Here is an 18,501-nt window from a genome sequence, read left to right on the forward strand (position 1 = left end):
ATTTGCTATATTTAGAAATGACCAGTATTGCCATACCTGTGATCAAAATTGAACTATAAATCTTCATACATATACAGAAGTACAAAAGAGGAAATAAATCAATTTTTCACCACTTATCTTTTATTTTTTAGGTATACTCAATTATTTTTCTTGGAACAAAAAGGAAGTGAAGGATCAATAACAGAGATGGCTGTATAATGTTTTTGAAGAGAAACAAGTGTTCAGTGTCATCTTCTCCTCATTTCCAGACTACAAATTGTTTAAAAATGCAATGTCAAATATATTGAATACTTGGTCACTAATAATTTGCTTTGTTAACAGCTGGTATATTGCCACAGTGATGCCTCATGGTCTAAAAGGGGAACGATCTCTCCATTAAAATAGAGCCTTTCCAGCTACAGTGAATCCATAGCCTTAATTCCATGTTCCTCATGAAGACTGTCATTTAATTTCCATTCTCCATCTGATTACTTCAGTCGCATATTGCATAGATTGTCAGCAAGATTTTATCCCTCTAAATGCCTCTGCATTTTTAAACATATTCTATATTCTAACTAGAAACTAACAGTTCTACCTTAAAGCTTGATTCACAATAGGAAACTTAGCCATAGAGAAGGTAAACTACAATTAAAGTGATCATAACTTTAACTCCTTAATTACAATTACAACATAAATATATTTATCATGCCTCTTTTGGAATAAAATTCTGGCTTCTGAAGTAGTTAAACAGGCAAGAAAAAGATCTATTAGCACTGCAGATGGCACAATGAAATCTCTGTTCAGTACCAGTCCTATAAACAACACAACAAAGGCTCATTGTTTTCCTTTTAATAGAATACAAAATAAAAACAAAATAATGACTATTTACAATAATTCTGTTGCTCTACAAAATTTTGCCCTACCCATATATCCAACACCGTGTTGAACTGTTATCAACAAGATTTTGCAATACTAGAACTAAGAATACTTGATGAGGCTAATAGGAGATTTAAAAACATGATAAATGAAAGTACTTCTACAGACAAGAGGCAGAGCAATTCTACATCTTGCTGACAGAAGATCCTGGTTGTGGAGACAGGTTCAGAAAGAGGTTGAACAAATTTGTGGGCAATAAGTCTATATATAGATACTAAAATGACTAGGCAGTGGTATACTAGTCACCATCCCTGATATACTGACTTTGGATACTGGAGAAACACAAAGGGAATGGACGCAGACAGGCCTCACATGCTTGTTCTTTAAATAGTATCTCCCTTTACTACTGCTGGGTTTGACAGTCCATAGGGGATTACTCAGTAGGGGATTTCCTATGTTCTTATTACATGAAAGGAGGAGGTGGGGAACCCTAACACATGATAGAAAACATTTATTCTGCTTAAGGACAGAAACTACACCCAGTTTGGCATGAAAAACACTCAAAACTTTTGAGAAAATTATTCTTTAATAATCAACTGTTTTCACCTTCATGTATCCCCATCTGGCATAAGACTACAAGTACTGTCAAATTCAATATAGCAGTTTCTGTATCTTTGACAAAACATATAGACTCATTTATCCCACAAAGACACACATTTTAATGACTAGAGAAAAGATCTATTCCTTATGGATTCTAACATGGGCAGTATTTGCAAATCCTTCTGGAGAACAGATAACGTATCATCACCTCCCAAGTTCCTTGCCAATGTGACTCCCTTGAGAGAAGACAAAACCAATCTCTTCCCTAATATTGTGACTGGGGCTGAGTTTAACTATAGACACGTATTGCCAGGGAACACACACAAAATTGCCACCACAACGTGGCTTTGGTGCTGGGTGAAGAGATCAATTAATGGTGTGTAATAATCCATGGGCTTTGCACTCGCTTCAAAACTTATTTGGGAGAAGTGTTACATGAGAAAGACAAGTCACTTTACTAATTAATTAATTAATTAATTAATCTTTCTTCACTGAAGATACCTTCAATCTGCTTGTATCCCCTAACTGTCAGGAACCCTAAAGGTATCCCCTGGCTGTAACTGGCTGCAATTCCTACACAGCTTCACGCAGAGACTGTCTCCCTCTGTGGGGAAAAGGGGCTACAGCTGTGGCCTCCTGTGAGAAACTTCTAGAAGCTCCCCCAGCTCCAAGTCAGACCCACCTTTGCACCAAGACCTGGCCAAGTAGCTGTGCCTCTGCCATAACGTATTTAAGAAGGGGAACTTGGGAGGAGGAGAGGGAGTTGGGAGGAGAACATCTGTGTGAACACCAAGGTCAGTGGAAGAAAGGAGGAGAGGAGGGCAAGGTGCACCAGAGCAGAGACTCCCCTGTAACCCGCGGTGAGACGGCAGGGTCGCCCCCCTGCCACCCATGGGGGTCTACAGTGGAGCAGATACAGAATTGCGGCCTGTGGAGGGCCCCACACTGACCGAGGTGACTGCGCCTGAAGAAGGCTGGGACCCTGGGGGAAGAAGCAGCCCCCACTGCTGTAGTTCAGCGTTGGGAGGACTGCAACACGCAGGGGTGACCCATGCCAGAGCAGCTTGGGAAACACTGCAGCCCATAGGAGGGACTCATGTTAGAGAAGGTTTGTGGAGGACTGTCTCCTGTGAGAGGGGACTGTGCTGGAGCAAAAGAATGCAAGAAGTTCCCCCGCCTCTGCCCAGAGGCGAAGAAGCAGCAGGACTGACCGCACCCCCCATTCCCTGCCTCCTTGCACCACTTGGGGTGAGGATGTAGAGATACTGGGAGAAAAACTGAGCCCGGGAAGAAGGGAGGTATGGTGGAAGGTGTTTTCAAGATGTGGGAATGCTTCTCACAGTCTTACTCTATGTATTGTTGTTAGTGTCTGTATTAAATTTATGTTCTTTTTTCTTCCCCTAACAAGTCTGTCTTTTGCCCATGACTATAATGTGTGACTCCTCCCTCCTTGTCCTTATCTTGATTCCTGATTTTTTCTTCATTTTCTCCTTCCCAGTGCTGGGTGGGAAGGGGGAAGTGAGTGGCTGTGGGGTGCTCAGTTTTCCTCTGAGCTCAAACCACAAGACCTTCCCTGATAAGGGAAACCTCCACTGCAACACAAAGCGTTCAAGTTCTTTAGGATGATCGATACATATGAGAAAATAGATCTTGAGCTGCAGTTGAGCTCAAAACTAATGCACTTATCAGTTTTCAAAAAATAACATTCTGAGCTAGTTAGATTTAAAAGGAATTTTTATCAGATTTCCTGAATAAAGTGGAAAAAAATGACAAAATTAAGCCAGTGTACTAAGAAAAAAAAGTCTTCCTATAGCCAAAATTGAAAAAAACCCACTTTAATAGAAAGTTGTCAAGCAACCCCACTTAAAAATTAAGGCCAGCCCTGCAAACTAATGATATTTATCAATTTTGAAAGGATCTAGTTGCTTCCTGAAAGATTACTATAGGTTCCAGACACTTTTCAGCTTCCAAGTGCTACTAGATCATTCACAAAGAATTCAACATAGGCATTACTGCAACTTTAGATAACAAATTTTCATTTCACAGATCCTTAATCTGTAATTGCTATATAGGCAAAAAGATGTCCTGAAGTTTCTCACTTTTCAGTGCCCCTGTAATCTTGAATTCCATGATGCTGAAGTGCCTCTGTGGATCATAATGTAAATGTTTTTAAAAATCTAGACCTAAATTTGTTCACAGGACTCAACTGAAGAGTTATTTGGTGAGGGGCATAGATTCAGCAGGCTATTGCCTTCCACTTCATGCTCATTTTATTTTTTATTAAAAGCTGTTGTTGATATAGCTTATATAATTAGAATGGTCATTTTACCTTGTTTGTTATTATTTCCATATGCAAGTATGAAGAGGACCCAAACAGAATTGTACCATGTTACTAACCCCACTGTTTATTTATGATCCTTGATAGAAGTAAAGCAATAGAGTTAAAGCATGCTTCACTTCAAACATTTATTTATAAAATTAACCAATTTTAAGTGAAATATAAAACAATTTTTTAAGTTCTTGTAACCAGAACATAAATATTGCTAGGGAGACAAACAAGAGGCAAAGTGAGTTATCCATTTATTTTCTTTCTTGCTTATTAAAACCATGCCCCACTTGCAGTAGTATGTAAATACTGACAAGTAACTGATATTGTTGTGAGTCATCAGCAAACGATCTCTTTACTGTTATACATACTGTCATATTATTTTTGCGAGAGGGCAGAGACAGTTACAATTAGCAAAAGAAGTGTCAGACAAGCAAATTAGATGCTGTTTCTTCTTTTAACACTTAGTTTTCTTTGAACAAGTTAGAGAAACTGTGAGAGCTAATTGCAAATGGCCATTATCAAGAGTTTTCATTCCTTCATGTTGCAGGCAGCAGGAGACGATGTGTTGCATTCTAGATCAAGTAGGATCAACTAAGGAAGCATCACATTTAAACTCTCAGTATCACAAATCTCTCTAAACAAGACCCGGTTAAAACTCTTTAGTTAAGGAAATTATTGTGGAAGTGCTTCAATCTCTTAGAAGGTAATAGAGTAGTTTCCAGTTCAAGATCACAAATCCTTTCCCTCACTACCACCTTTCCTTGTCCCAAGTGCATATATACCTATTACCTGCAACTAAATTAATCTGCACTTAATTTCATGTTGCATCTCTACATATCCCCCTGTCCCAGGAAATTTGGGAACAATGAATTTGATGTTCCAAAATCCCCTCTCATTTTTCAAAGACCTTTTTTCTTCTTCTTTTTTTACTCTAGACACCTTTAAAATATTTCCAAAAGATTTTGAAACTTTATCTTACCAAGACAAACAGATGTTTCTCATACCTTTCAGTGTAGATGACTATATATGGACATTTATAGACATTCATATTTATAGACATTCATAATTAAGCATACTAATACTGTATTGCATAAAAATGCTAACTCTGAAAGATACATCTGCCATTTAAAAGGTTCAGCGTATGTAATGCATTAGCTGAGAAGGTTGGTTACATTGCCTTTAAATGTCTGGTTCAAGAAACTTTAGAGATTGACTCTTAATTGAAACCTGGGACTGTCTTTGTTACACAAAATAGTGTATTCTGGGTTTGGTACCTAATGTTACAGATTTGATCTCCACAAATAATTTAAAGAAAAGCTTAATTTCATATAAATAGCTCTGCACTTTCTGATGGATTTATACATCTGATTTAGTTACTTAAAGTTGAATTAATCTTCTCACAGGAGAAAAAGCAAATGGGCAGGTGACAGATCAGAAGATAAAACCAGACAGTTAACATTCATTTCACAATATCACCCAAACCACTAGAAGTTCTGCATCAAGCATCTCTATGCTCTACATACTTTCAGTGACATCTAAGCATACACTATATGAAAAGTTATCCATCCAAAAAGAGCAGGGAGTGCACAAATAAGTCCTCACTATCACCCATACAGTTCTGTCCAAATAGTTACTTGGGAAACTCAAAGACAAGTACATGTGTTGCATTAATATGCTGTTGTAAGTCAACAGAGCAGACTGGATACAAGAAGAGGTAGCATAGGGGCAACATGTAAAGTCTGCAGGAATGTGCTCTCAATCCAGTGAATACATTCAAAGGACAGTGTCCTAAGTGTCTGTCTTTTGGCCCAGAAGAGGGCATTATACAACTTGAAGTAAGGCTGTAGTTTGAGAAAGTACCATTTCAGACAACAGACAGATATAGTGGGGAACTGAAGCTTAAGGTATATAAACACATAGATGACATAGGGGAAAGAGAAGGCAATCCAAGCAAAACAAAACATCACTGGGGATGAATGAGCCCTACTGCTATTAAGCCAACATCAAACCTCTTCCTGACCTCAAAGACTTAGATTGGATAAATGAACTAAAGAAAAAGACAGCGCTGGTTCAAAGGGCAAAATACAGAATTGCTACTCAACCTCTTTTGGAGATGTGTGATCCAGAATTTGTGCCTACTCATGTTCCATAGCCTCATTTTTGCTCTTAGAGCAATAAATAAAAACTAAATATCGCTTTGGATAGGAAGTTTCCCCCTGGGGATTTCAAAGTATTTTATTGGATAATTAAGGCTATGGACATATAGAGAATGAAGCTTGAGGCCCTAAGCCTCGCACAAATTGCACCATAGTACCTGTGTACAAATGAGCAAGCTGTGCAGTTGAAAGCAGTCTCTTCACTGGAAGATAAGCTTTTAAATGTGTGATAAAATTAGATTAGTCAAGAGATAAAACAATTCTTTCCGAGGTATCCTAAATGTCTATTAGTGACTCATGCTTTTATGATTTTAAAAATCTGAACAACTTGATCTTATATGCCAATGACCTCTTTGAGTGTCTGTAATCTCAGTCTCAAAATTTATCTTTTAATTTGTGTAGAAAAGTCATGGAAGAGACCATTGGAATTTCCTCCTCTATAAGCTCAACTAGGAAGAAATTCTATTTTTTTCTTTTTATTTTTTCCAATAGATAAAGCCATGCATACTGCATGCATAAAGCCAAATGCATAGTAATGCATGACTCATTTAGAGTGATCTCTAAATTTATGAAGAATGAATAGGAAAAATAAATAGGTTTTAAGCAAGGCAGTGGGACCCCTTTTACTACCTGAGCTATACATAATTTACTTGTATAACCAAGACATTTTCTACTTTTGCTGGTGTTTCCTCCATACCATATTGGACTGATAACTAGAAAAAAAGAGTTAATAAGAAAAGAACAGCAGCATGAGAATGTCTGAGTGGTTCTAACTGATAATCCTTGCAGTCTGATACCTGCCTTGGCAGTAGCAAATGGAAGTCAGAAATAGAAAGACAGCAATTATTCAGTCACACTTTCCCAACACACCCTCTGGTTTTCCAGCAATCTGTGGTTTAAAGACTTCCTGAACACAACTTGTATCTTTGAAGAGCCCTGTATCGAGTTTTCCTCCATGAATTAGTGCAAATGTTTTCTGAACCCAGATAAGATTTTGGCATCTACATAATCTTGGAAACAATGAGTTACACACCTTTTTTACTCACCAATAATTGTAGATAGCTACTTTTGTTTTAAAATTGCTCTGTTAATTTCATCTTCTGTCTTCAGGCCTTGCATAACCATACCCTACTCACTTTCTCTGTAGCATTTGTGAGCTCAGAGACTTCTATAAACTCTCTCCTCAACTGTCTCTTTGTTAGGTCCAAGAGTTCTCTTTCACTTAGTCTCGTTTTATTTGAACACAATTATATCCTGCAATTACAGACCCTTTCTACTGCATGTGCAACTTTGAGATGTAAAACTGGCCTGGATTTGAGGGCTGTTCAAGATTCATTCTGAGGACACTCCCAAAATACCTGTTTTACCATATTTTCTCTATTCCTTCACCACTATCAACATTCAGCTTTGGTTTTCTTTAATGAAATTTTCACAGCTCTTACTCCTTATTTTCATTCACTGTATACATTCTCCTGGAATTCTGATATATTTATTTTTTCTCTAGCTGATTTCCCATTTGATTACATACAGAGATTTCCATTGTTCTGAAATGAATAACATGGCTATGGTTCAGGAGGGAAACTGATGCCAACATAGACTTTTTGGCATTCACGGGAAACAAAAGCCATGGGTTAGAGCTAGACTGAAAAGGACTTAAGTGGAATTTTACCTGTAAATTGAGAACTGTGATCTTTCAAGCCTGCATGAGTATTTGATGTGGTAGTGGATTATGTCCACAGACTCCTTCCTCCTGTAGCTCTCAAGTTCCCTTGTAGGTACACCTACAGGTCTGCTCAGGCTGCTCCAGTCCTGGCACGGCCGACCTACCCTCAACCCCAGTGTGGAAAGCAGACACTCCCATATCTTACCATTCTCATGAGAGCTCAGCACAGCAGGCATCATTAAGAGACACTCAACAGACATCTACATTGTCAGACATCACACAAAAATCCTAGGAAGAAATGGTGTTCTTCCTCCCCTTGCCTCTCTCATACTATATAGTACCACAGGGATTAGATATCACATGTCCTTCATGATCAGGAAGGGCTGTGGGGTCAGAATCCACTTTGTCTGCTGAGGAGTTCAACTGTAGCACTTTTGGGGAAGGGACTTTATCATTCTTTTTGAAGAATCCTACTCCATTTTCAGAAAAAAAAAAAAAAAAACAAACCACAAACTCTGCCTGTATTCCAAAGCAAAACCCCAACAACATAATTATGTTTTGAACAACCAAAATCGAATGAATGAATTAAAAACTTGATGGGAGTGAAGAAGACATAACCAAAAACTAGGCTAACTGCCTGGAAGAAACCCATACTGAGTATGACATGAGTTCAGCAGTTCAGCAGAAAAAGGGAGCTGCTTCTGAAGGTTTCAGATCAAAGCACAATCAACATGCTAAAGAAATCCAGAATCCTTTAACAGGTTTTTAAATGGCTTCACCTAAATACTAAGGAAGAAAAGCAAAGACTATTTGGCAGATAAAATAAAACACAGTGGTCTTCCTCAGAGCAGAATAATGTAACCATTTCCTGGCCTTGAATGTCTTGTGTACCACCAGGCATCTCCCACAACCAGCTGTATCATCAGGAGCCATGAGAGTCTCTTCAGTTCTTTCTGATCTCATGAGACATTACATCATTGAATACCATTAGCAAATTTACTACTGGCCACAAGATGAAAACTACTGACATACAATGTCTGCAGAAAGACTTGGAACAGTGACAAATTGCTTAAAAACCACCAAAACTAGATGTTAGTTTAGCACTTGAAAACCAAAATCACACACACAAACACAAATACACAGAAGCAGGCTTGTAGAGGGTGCATTTTTGACTGAAGGGCAAACTAAAGCTAGAGGAAGCTTTTGGAAGAGAATCAGAAAGTAAATTTGTGATTCAAAAAATAACAAATAAAAACCCCACCAAAACAAACCACTAAACTGGACAAACAGTGTCCTTGCAAGACATCCTACAGCCATGAATGAACATTGGTCCAACTCCCAAAGAATCCTGAAAACAATAAAGAAATTAAAGCGAGATTTGAATACAACCATATTTTATTTTTCTCAGTAGAGAGAATATCAGTAGATGCTTAAAGTTTGCTTGAATCTCAGTAGAGTGCTAAAAGAAATGAGAGACTATAAGGAACACTTTCCAAAGACCGCATCTGCTTCTCATAACTGTAACCTCACAGTGAAGGGGTAAAACATGTACCACACCACTCATTAGCACTGGATCCTAGAAAAGCTCAGGCTTACACTGCTGGAAAATTTGACTACCCTGGCAGTCTGGCAGTCCCACAGCCTAGATCCTCACACCGTCTAACAGAACTACCTGGCAGAAATAATCGGGTCGGGTCAGAAGGTCAAATCAACCTTTGAAATATATGTACCCATGTGTGCAATTTTCTACAGCAACCTTGAATGATCACTCTACTAGTCAGGAGGTCTGAGGAAATCCAGTAATATTCATGTTGAATATTAATCCTTTGTGTTACACCATGGAACCTTAAAAGATGCCCTGTATAATAATAGGGATTTTGGAGTTAACATACAGAGATGAGAATGAAGCTCAATTTCCCAATGTGTTGCAACCAGCTATTTATATTCTATGCAGTGTTCTCCTCAGAGTTCATACAGCCTATTGGATGCATTAACCTCTAAAGCAAAACAATGAAATGAAGTCTACACCATTCTTGGATCAAAGGTATAACTGGATTTGGAAAGAGACTGTGATAAATTCTTTGGTAAAAAGAAAAAAATAGTTTATTTTCTCATAAATAAAATTAAATTAAAAAGATAATTCTGCTTAATGAGCAGGTACTAGGCAGCAGGAATAGTAGAAAAGTGATTTCAATCCAGAGTTTAGATAACCCCCATAACCTCTAAAGATATAAAATTCAATTTGTAAAGTCTAGTCATCCTCAAGAGTTTCAGTTTATGGTTGGTACACACTTGTTTCTGTAAGGAAGTTAGTGAAAATACAGTGCCTGCATTTTTTCCTAGTGGCAAATGTAATAAGTATCCCTCATGACATAGTCCTGATTCATTTTCTCTACAGCTGCACTGTTTAGTATTGGTCATACTGTACATTGTTCTGAGAAACTGTCAGTACCTCATAGTATAATGGGCTGTTATAATCACACAAACAATGAGGCCACTTTTATTCATTTACAATTCAAGTACTGTCCACCTAAGTGCTTTTCACAAGACTACGTTCCCATGATCCTTTCACAACTTTAATTCTGCAAAGATGCACAGCCAGAATAGTTTTGAAAAAAACCAAAATCACTCAGGCTTTCTACATCAAGGGAGAAAAGAAAGATTACAACTGCTGTGTCAAGGAAAAATATATCGGCTAATACAGGCAAAGCAACAAGAAGTTCTGCTACACCCAAACAAGCGGCAACAACAGTTGTTGTGGGGCTGCTGCGTGTGCTATGAGTGTCTGAGAAGACAAGAAAGCAGAAGTGTTTAGGGAGAGATACTATCTTTCACAGTGAAATGATACGGTGACATGTACGCACATCCCATGTCATAGATAATTTAAAAATTGATAGAGCAGGTTATTTGGCAATGGTCTACATAGATGACTTATTAAAGCTTTTTTGGGGGTTCCCTTTGTCAGTGGGAATTTTTCTCACATAGAATTAATCAGCATTTACTTTGATCCTAACTAACAGATGCATGAAGTTATCAGCAAAGAAAAAAGAAACACAATGCCAAACTTTGTGAATAAAAGTATGTAATACTGAAGTTAAAATTAAAAAATAATACTAAAAATTATATTACTATTAGTTGTGTTTCAGGTGTTATTTTAGATTTGTTCCCTGTATTGATGCTTAACTTTGAAAATATCACTGATTTCATTTCAGTCTCCAACATATGGAAGAAAGTGGCCAATATTAGGAGTTAGGCTGGGCATTTCATTTTCAGTGGGACCACTGAAAGTCAGGCACTGAAGTACCCAACTCTGCTGTTCTGGGGATGTGTAAGTGAAGCAGAACTCTGTGACTTCCCATCCTGTGCAGTCCTCACTCCGTGGGGGACAGTATCTCCCAGGAAGATGCTCAGCTCACATGCTGTACCATAATTTTATAAAGTTCATTGAGAAAACAGGGCATACTCTCTGTCCCAGACTATGCTTAGCAGTCACATAAAAGAAAGAACAAAATATCTCTAAACAAATAACACATTCTCGTTTGTTCCTTATGGGACTATTTATAGACTATCATATGATACCAATATAAAGACGTCCAAAATTTAGAATGATACATATTCTGAGAGTTTTATTTATTTAGGTATCTTGAAGTCAATTAACATAAAAATTCTCAGACAATGAGGCAGAAAAGATGCATAAAAGTACAATGTAGGAGAATCTTTGTTAAATATCTTAAAGCCTAATTCCATTTACCACTCTGCATCTTAATCTTTTAGTAAATTAAGGCTAGAAATTCAACATAGCATTCATTGGTTCATTCACAGGATTTATGGCCACTAGAGATTATCAGAACATGTAGTTCGACCCTCATTACATTACAAGCTATTATATTTTGCTAAGACCAATTACATGTATTTCAATAAAAAATATATTCTGGAAAGGCATCCAATTTTGACGCTTTGCACAGAAATATATGAATGTCATATATCTAAATGACAGAACAACTGTTCACTATATGAAAAGAGTTAAAATATGGTGTGGAGAAAGAAATGGTTCATTGCTGTTGTTTCAATTATTCAGCACAGTGTACGTTTCCATCTTAAATCTAGATTTTGGCATGGTATGTCAAATGTATAGCAATACTGACAAGCCACTGTCAAAACAGCAGCCTCAGTAAGATGATGGAGCAGGTACTTAGAATAGAAAGGAACACCCATTGAATAATATTACACATATCCACAGAAACTACTGTCTCCACCAAAATCACATTAAAAATCTACAGATGCTTCTGACTTTCAATTTCATGGAAATTCTAAAAACACAGTGGAAAATGGTAGGAAAGCATTATGTTTGCATCCTGTTTAATAATATTTTACATTTTTATCATCCTAATGCATCTGTCAATTACCCTGCGGTTTTTAGTTATCAAGAGGGTTTTCTTCCAAATTTACTTTCTTCTTCCCTGTTCTCTATTTGCATGTGTTGAGTGATTCCAAGTTAATTTATCAAGACAACTGTATATAGCTCATTATCCAAATATGTGATATTTACAGGTGTTCTGTTACTAAACCACTTACGGCTTCTAAACCCTCAGAGTGTGGTGAGCTTGGAGGCTTCCTCTACAAAAAACGCTTCAGAGCTGCCTTTAGAGTAACATAAAAAACACCTTAGACACGCCATCAGGTCCTCAGTGAACAAGCTAAAGGTTGCTTATGCTCCTTCATCTCTACAACCTGTCCTCTCTGAATAGCTAGCTCCTCTCCTTCCCACAGCCTGTCTCCGTGAAGCTACTCCACCTTAGCCACTGCCACCTCCATACACATCACTCTTTCTGCCTGTCTCCTCGTGGAGCAGCTCAGAGAAGTACACAGAATCTTTTAAGGCGATTTCTAAGCAAGGAATATATTACAGAGTCCAACAAACTGAGCTGCTTATTATGGGTCTGAATCTCTCTTCTGTTTGCTTTCTGACAGCATATACCTCAGCGTGACTCGCCTGCTTCTCCAAATCAATGGCATAAAGAAAGCAATAGGCTTATGCTGCATTTTTTTTTATTCCCCTCCACACAGTCTATAACCTAAAAGGAGAGTGAGAGTCCATAAAGTGGATGGAGGCATTTGTTGTGTGATTTGGAAGGTGAGCTCTTGGATTAGGAGGTTTCAGGATCCGGAAAAATAAAAGTTAAAATGCCATCCTAGAGGAGCAGATTCTCTTTTTCTGTCAGTATCTGAGTATCACTTGATCACCAGCCTAAATACTGAGCTGGCCATTCTCTAGTTCCTCAGTCCCTGGGTATCCAGCTTGACTTGTGGCCAGTACTGACTGTGCATTAAGGAGATACAGGTCTATGTGAAGTATAATGTTGGAATAAATAAAAACTCAAACTCTCTCAAACTTGAAAGTTAGTAAAGCACTGAAATGAAGCCATTATGGAAACTTCCAAGAGAGTTTAATTCATTACAATGTGTGGATATAGTTTGCTACAGATTACATGAACGCACAGAATCAGTGAGGAGGATGAAAAGAAATAACAAATAATTACTTTCTGAGAAGGACAGAGGTGAAACAAATGAAATATGATCATATGATCAAATGTATAAAGGAGCTAAACCAATCTGCCCAGAAACTGGTTAGCATTTCTTAAATTTTGGATGCTTTTCTTCCCCACCATTATGTTCCACTGCTGTTATTGAGTAAGGTTATTTCCCCACAAAGAAATAAAAGCCCTGAACACATCTAAAATTTCAGTGTTTCTTGAATTCTCACTTCAAGTCATCAATAATGTTCAGGTTCACAAACATGTCTCAGACATAAAGGTGCTGTCAAAGGAGTATTAACTAGTTCTGGGGACTGCAGTAAAAGAGCCGGTGGGGATGGTTTCCTATTTGGTCTCCTCCGTTTCTCCCCCATTCAGACAGGGGTCTTTTGGTCCCAGCTTAAGCGAGATAAACAAGCCATATCCAAATGGTGGAGAACAAGAAAGGAAATACTGCAGAAATTTGTTTTTAATAGGCATTTATATCCTTGCAGAACTGTTTTAACTACAGCCCCCCTTTGCAGCAGTTGCACGCTGTCCCCACACCTGTCGACCAACCGCTACAGGGGAACTTGATGTGCTTTGCAGTGAATTTCAAAATCCTTGCTGAAGTGAAGAAACATACAGGTCAATGTTCCATGTTCTTACAGTTATAAATGTGCTCACAGCCTGCTTCAGTCCTTTCAAATATCAAATTCTTTCCTCAATCCAGTGGGTTATCAACAAAACATCTCAGTAAAACAGTTGTATGAATTAAACATGCTAAAACAAAATATTTTTTCTTAGACTTCTATAAAACCAGCCAAAACATTTTTGCTAAACTTTCCCCCAAAAGTCTGCTCAGGAAGACAGTTATGAGGAAACGTTTGAGACCCAATGGTAACAATTTTGCAGAGTAGAAGAAAGCAAAACCAGAGTATATATTACAATAGAAAATGACAGACTTAACATGAGGCATAATCGTCACAAGTTTTAATAGTGCAAACAGACTTGTAACTCAAAATGAACTTTTACATGTTTTATGTTTCTCTACATTGACAGTTTGTTGTCTAACAGCTGTCTGTGGGACCTCTGTCAAAATCCACCTTCATCAACATTTCAGAGGATCAGTATTGTCCTCTACACCAACAGCAACACTTGTCCACGTTTTGTTATCTATCCAGAGCAGTCAATTTATAAGTCATCTTTAATTATTAGATACTCTCTTCTCCAACATTTCTATTTTTAAAATGTTTTCAGTGCACCAGAATTTCAGACTAAGGGAAACATAAAGCAAACACAGGCCATGTAACACGTACATTATTGCAGAATGAGCAACACAAAATCCAATATTTCATCCTTCACAGGAGACTACGTATTGTTCACTCGGCAATAAAGTGTATAAATTACACTTTGATTTTCTTGTTTCACTTCTCTTTACCACGCCTGGTGTGCTGATGTGTCAAGAGAATTTGCCTTTCTGAAGTTTTGCTGACAGCGTTACAGAACCATTTTCTCTGGAGCACCCTTCTGAAACTTGTTTTTTTAAACCCTTTTTATACTCTACCAATTTTGCTACCTCTGCAAAAAATATTACTCGCCTGAGGGTTTTTCTTCTTTTCAGTCATTCTGCCAGGGGGTTGATTGTTTCTGATTGCTAATGTCAAAACTCCCTGAAAATAGACTATTCAAGCCAAAGAGCATTTCACATGAGCACAGCAGGTTTTCCAGTCACCTTACTTGTCTATGTTATTTAGTAACATAGTTACTATGTGGTGGAGATTATAAAATCATTTGAGCTGGCTGCATTGACAACCTGGGCAGAAAAATAATTCTATTGCTTGAGATTCTGGAATGCCAATCACAGAATGAAGCATTTGACCACTTAGTGAAGAGTGAGGCATAAAAGAAACAAATGGATATGTAGGTGACATAGGTAGGTCACTAAAAGCTAAGATATCAGTGCTGGAATTTCTCACATGAGTCATTTAACCAAATAGTCTTGTTTTCACTATGCAAGTGGAAAAAAAGATTCTATGTTAAACTTGATGGGAAGACTATTAGAAATCCTTTGTGCATTCACAACATAAAATTATATCCATTAGACATCAAAATGTCCACTGCTTTATTTGTATCATTTTCTCCCTCTGAAGAGCTGCTCCTATGTTGTATTATCTATCGTTTCACTGCCTCAGGCAAGAGGATTTCATACATTTCCCTGCTACAGCCTGAAATGTGCATATATGCTATAAAATGCTGAGGTATCTGAAATTAAGACAGCATTACTGATCAGAGTGAATTCAAGAGTCAGTGTAAAGATGATGAATAAAGTATGCCATTGACTTCCAATTATACTTTTACTATCTTTTTACCATTTATCAGAGCACGTGAATGTTTCCCTCCCTCCTCTTCCTTTTTTTTTTTTTTTTTTTTTAAATATGGTAGTTCTGAATTATTTGTTTAACCTTAGAAAAACCTAGGGACTTTCAAACAGAGCAGCTGGCTGCTATCTGACAGCAACTGATAAATTTAATAAATTATTCCCTGTAAAGGGTAATGATTTTCCTGGGCTAGACACAGTGTGGGCTGCATGATGTGAGGCTGGAAAAGGAAGGGGTAAAGGCAACCTCTTCCTGTACCAGCACTGAGAGAGTGCTGCAGCCAACACCTCGACTGCCTGAGCAAGCTGATTTTGAGATTCCTTGTGCAGACTTCATTCAAGTGTAGTTCAAAATCTGAAAGGACTTGCAGAAAACCAGAGCTAGAGAGACTGCAAAAAACTATGCAGTCACCCCCTCTTCCCTAACCAAGAGTTACGCGAGGTGTGTCATTACTGACAGATGCATTTCTAGCCTTCTCTTAGAAACCTTCAAATATGAAGGCACCACACATTCCCCAGGCAATCTTTTCCAGAGCTTCACTATTCCCAGTATTGAGAAGTCTAAACTCATTCAGCACTGCTGTGATTAGCCCATTATTGCTTTTCCTATACATCCATAATATAAAGAGAATAGCTTGTTCCATTCTTCCTTGTGACAGGTTTTTACATACTCACAGACACTTCACAACTAAACAACCCAAATCTTTCAGTTCTTCCCTTAAGCTAGGCACCTCTCATAATTTTCCTGTTTTACTGCTAGATCCTCTCTTGAAATACACTCAAAAAATGTTTACTATACTTGAAAAAATATAATATATGGTTTCTGATAGGAAAGGTTGATTACAAGTTCTGTGATAGAATGCTTAACTGGCATAACAAAAACTCTGAAGTAAAATACCTTGAAAGAAGTTCATAAACACTAACCTAGCAGCAAGATATCTTAGTCATTTCACAGCTGAAGTAAAATTGATTAAACAAGCATTGAACTAGAGGGAAGGAAATAGAAAGAATCACATCAAAGACAGAAAAAGGTAGACTAGACTGAAAGAAGATTTTTGAATTGGACAAAACCATTCTGAGGGATAGGAAGGAAAAAGCATTAGCTAGCAAGAGAACACCAGGTAAAATAAACAAATGGAAGATAATACGGTTGCAGAAATGTACCCAGAAGCCTATGGAAAGTTATCAAAACATCTGTGACTGTCAAAACTCTTGAAAAGTAAAATAAAAAATAAATAAAAATATCAGAAAAAAAAATAACAGACAGCATAACGGCATAGATGAGAGAGAAAAAGAGGAAGTATATGTAAGAAACAGAGAGGTTTCACAGTCTCCCTTTCAGGAATTTTGCCATAAGATTCAAGACAGACAAACAATATTTCATTTCTTGTATTTCAAAAACAAAAGGTACTGGAAACAATAGATACTGGCCTTCTTATGCAGCATTTTTCTCTCTGTTTTCTACTTTTACTGTGAGTCTGACCCAGCCCAGTTTCGTGTTAGTGTTTTTGTCCAGAGCCTTAAAAGCAATAACATCACCTCTTGCAAACATGCATGACTTGTTAGAGAGCAAAAACCTGCCTGAACCCACAGAAACAGAGCAGACATTTGACAAATATCTTCAAGCTTTTGCGGGAAATCTATTTAGACAAACAGGCTAGGGAGTTAGCATAGTTTAACAATGCACATTTATGTGATGCTTAGTATGATCACCAGCACAGTTTGCCTGTTTCACAGAATCATAGAATGGTTTGGGTTGGAAGGATCCTTAAAGATCATCTAGTCCCACCCCCCCCCGCCATGGGCACTGACACCTTCCACTAGACCAGGTTGCTCAAAGCCCCGTCCAACCTGGCCCTAGAAACATCTTGAGCTTGATGAGGGATGTTCACAGTGGAAATATCATGTTCCCCATATTGAGATTTAGGCTTGTGTAAAATACCACCAGTGTGCACTTATGCATGCTTTACTTTAAACAGAGAAAAATAAATATGTGCAAATTAATAAATAGTGGTTACCTCAGAGCAGCAGTTTTCCCATTTCTGTGAGTACATGTGACCTGCCTGGTTTGGTACCCAATTTGTATGTCCCAATATTTGTTCTCCTGTCTATTCTGTCTGTTTCGATTCCTCTTCTTCTTAATTAACTCACGAGCCTCAGGATCTCGAACTGCCTTTTCTCTGTCCTTTTCCTTGTCTTTGTTCTTCCCTCGTTTCCTCACTTGCCTTATTTGTCTCGAATGGGGCACTGAGCACGCACTCCAGGGTCCCACATTTAGGCTATACGGGCTTTCTTCAGCAGTGCACGGGCTAGACTGACAGATCTGAAACTCGGTGAGGTTAGGACAAGCAGACCCACCGAACTGCGGCGGAGCCACAACGTGCCGAGTTCGATGCTGAAGCCCATTGCCACAGGTCTTGGAGCACTCTGACCAGGGGGCGAATTCGGCCACAATGCAGTCCTGCCGGCATGGGATGAGGCACGCCTGCTCCTGGCGGGGCTTCGGTTCAAAGTACTCGCAGATGACATCCTCAGCCGGCACCCCATTGGACTTCTGGATACAGGTGATGTCCCTTGTCTGGATCCCTTCCTCCCCTCTGAGGCACTCCAGGGGCTTTTCGTGGCTGCGGGACAGGACGGGCCGGCACTGGTTCCAGCTGCCAATCTGCCAGTCGTACAGCTCCTTGTGCCAGTCGCAGACCCGAAAACAGCTTTGCTGGTTGTCTGGCCGCTCTGGCTGCTTGCAGTTCGTGGGCAGCGTGGTCCAGCCCTCCACGTGGGCACACCACACTGCTCGCGTCTGGATGCCACCTGGACCGCATTCATCTCCCATGCATCTCCCCCATGGACCTGGAAAACAAGAGAAGATGCTAACTTTGCACACTTGATTGTTTTTTTGCCATGGTGAAAAACCAAGCTCACCGAACCAGTTTTGTATTTCCTACATCTCTAAGAATTTCATTCTTGAAGAAACTCAAACTTCAAAACCACAAAACAAGTATGGG

At 38.6% G+C, this 18,501-nt stretch overlaps 1 protein-coding gene across 1 annotated transcript in view; it reads right to left on the reverse strand.

Annotated features, from left to right (window-relative positions):
* The window catches only part of THSD7A (thrombospondin type 1 domain containing 7A), a 217,238-nt gene that overhangs the window by 117,228 nt on the left and 81,509 nt on the right, over positions 1 to 18,501 (reverse strand). The window contains exon 2 of the mRNA XM_074836557.1: positions 17,515 to 18,346. Within this exon, the coding sequence (XP_074692658.1) occupies positions 17,515 to 18,346 (832 nt within the window). The remainder of the gene's footprint in view (positions 1 to 17,514; positions 18,347 to 18,501) is intronic.

This window comes from Strix aluco, chromosome 1 (genome assembly GCF_031877795.1).
Source record: "Strix aluco isolate bStrAlu1 chromosome 1, bStrAlu1.hap1, whole genome shotgun sequence".
Lineage (NCBI taxonomy): Eukaryota > Metazoa > Chordata > Aves > Strigiformes > Strigidae > Strix > Strix aluco.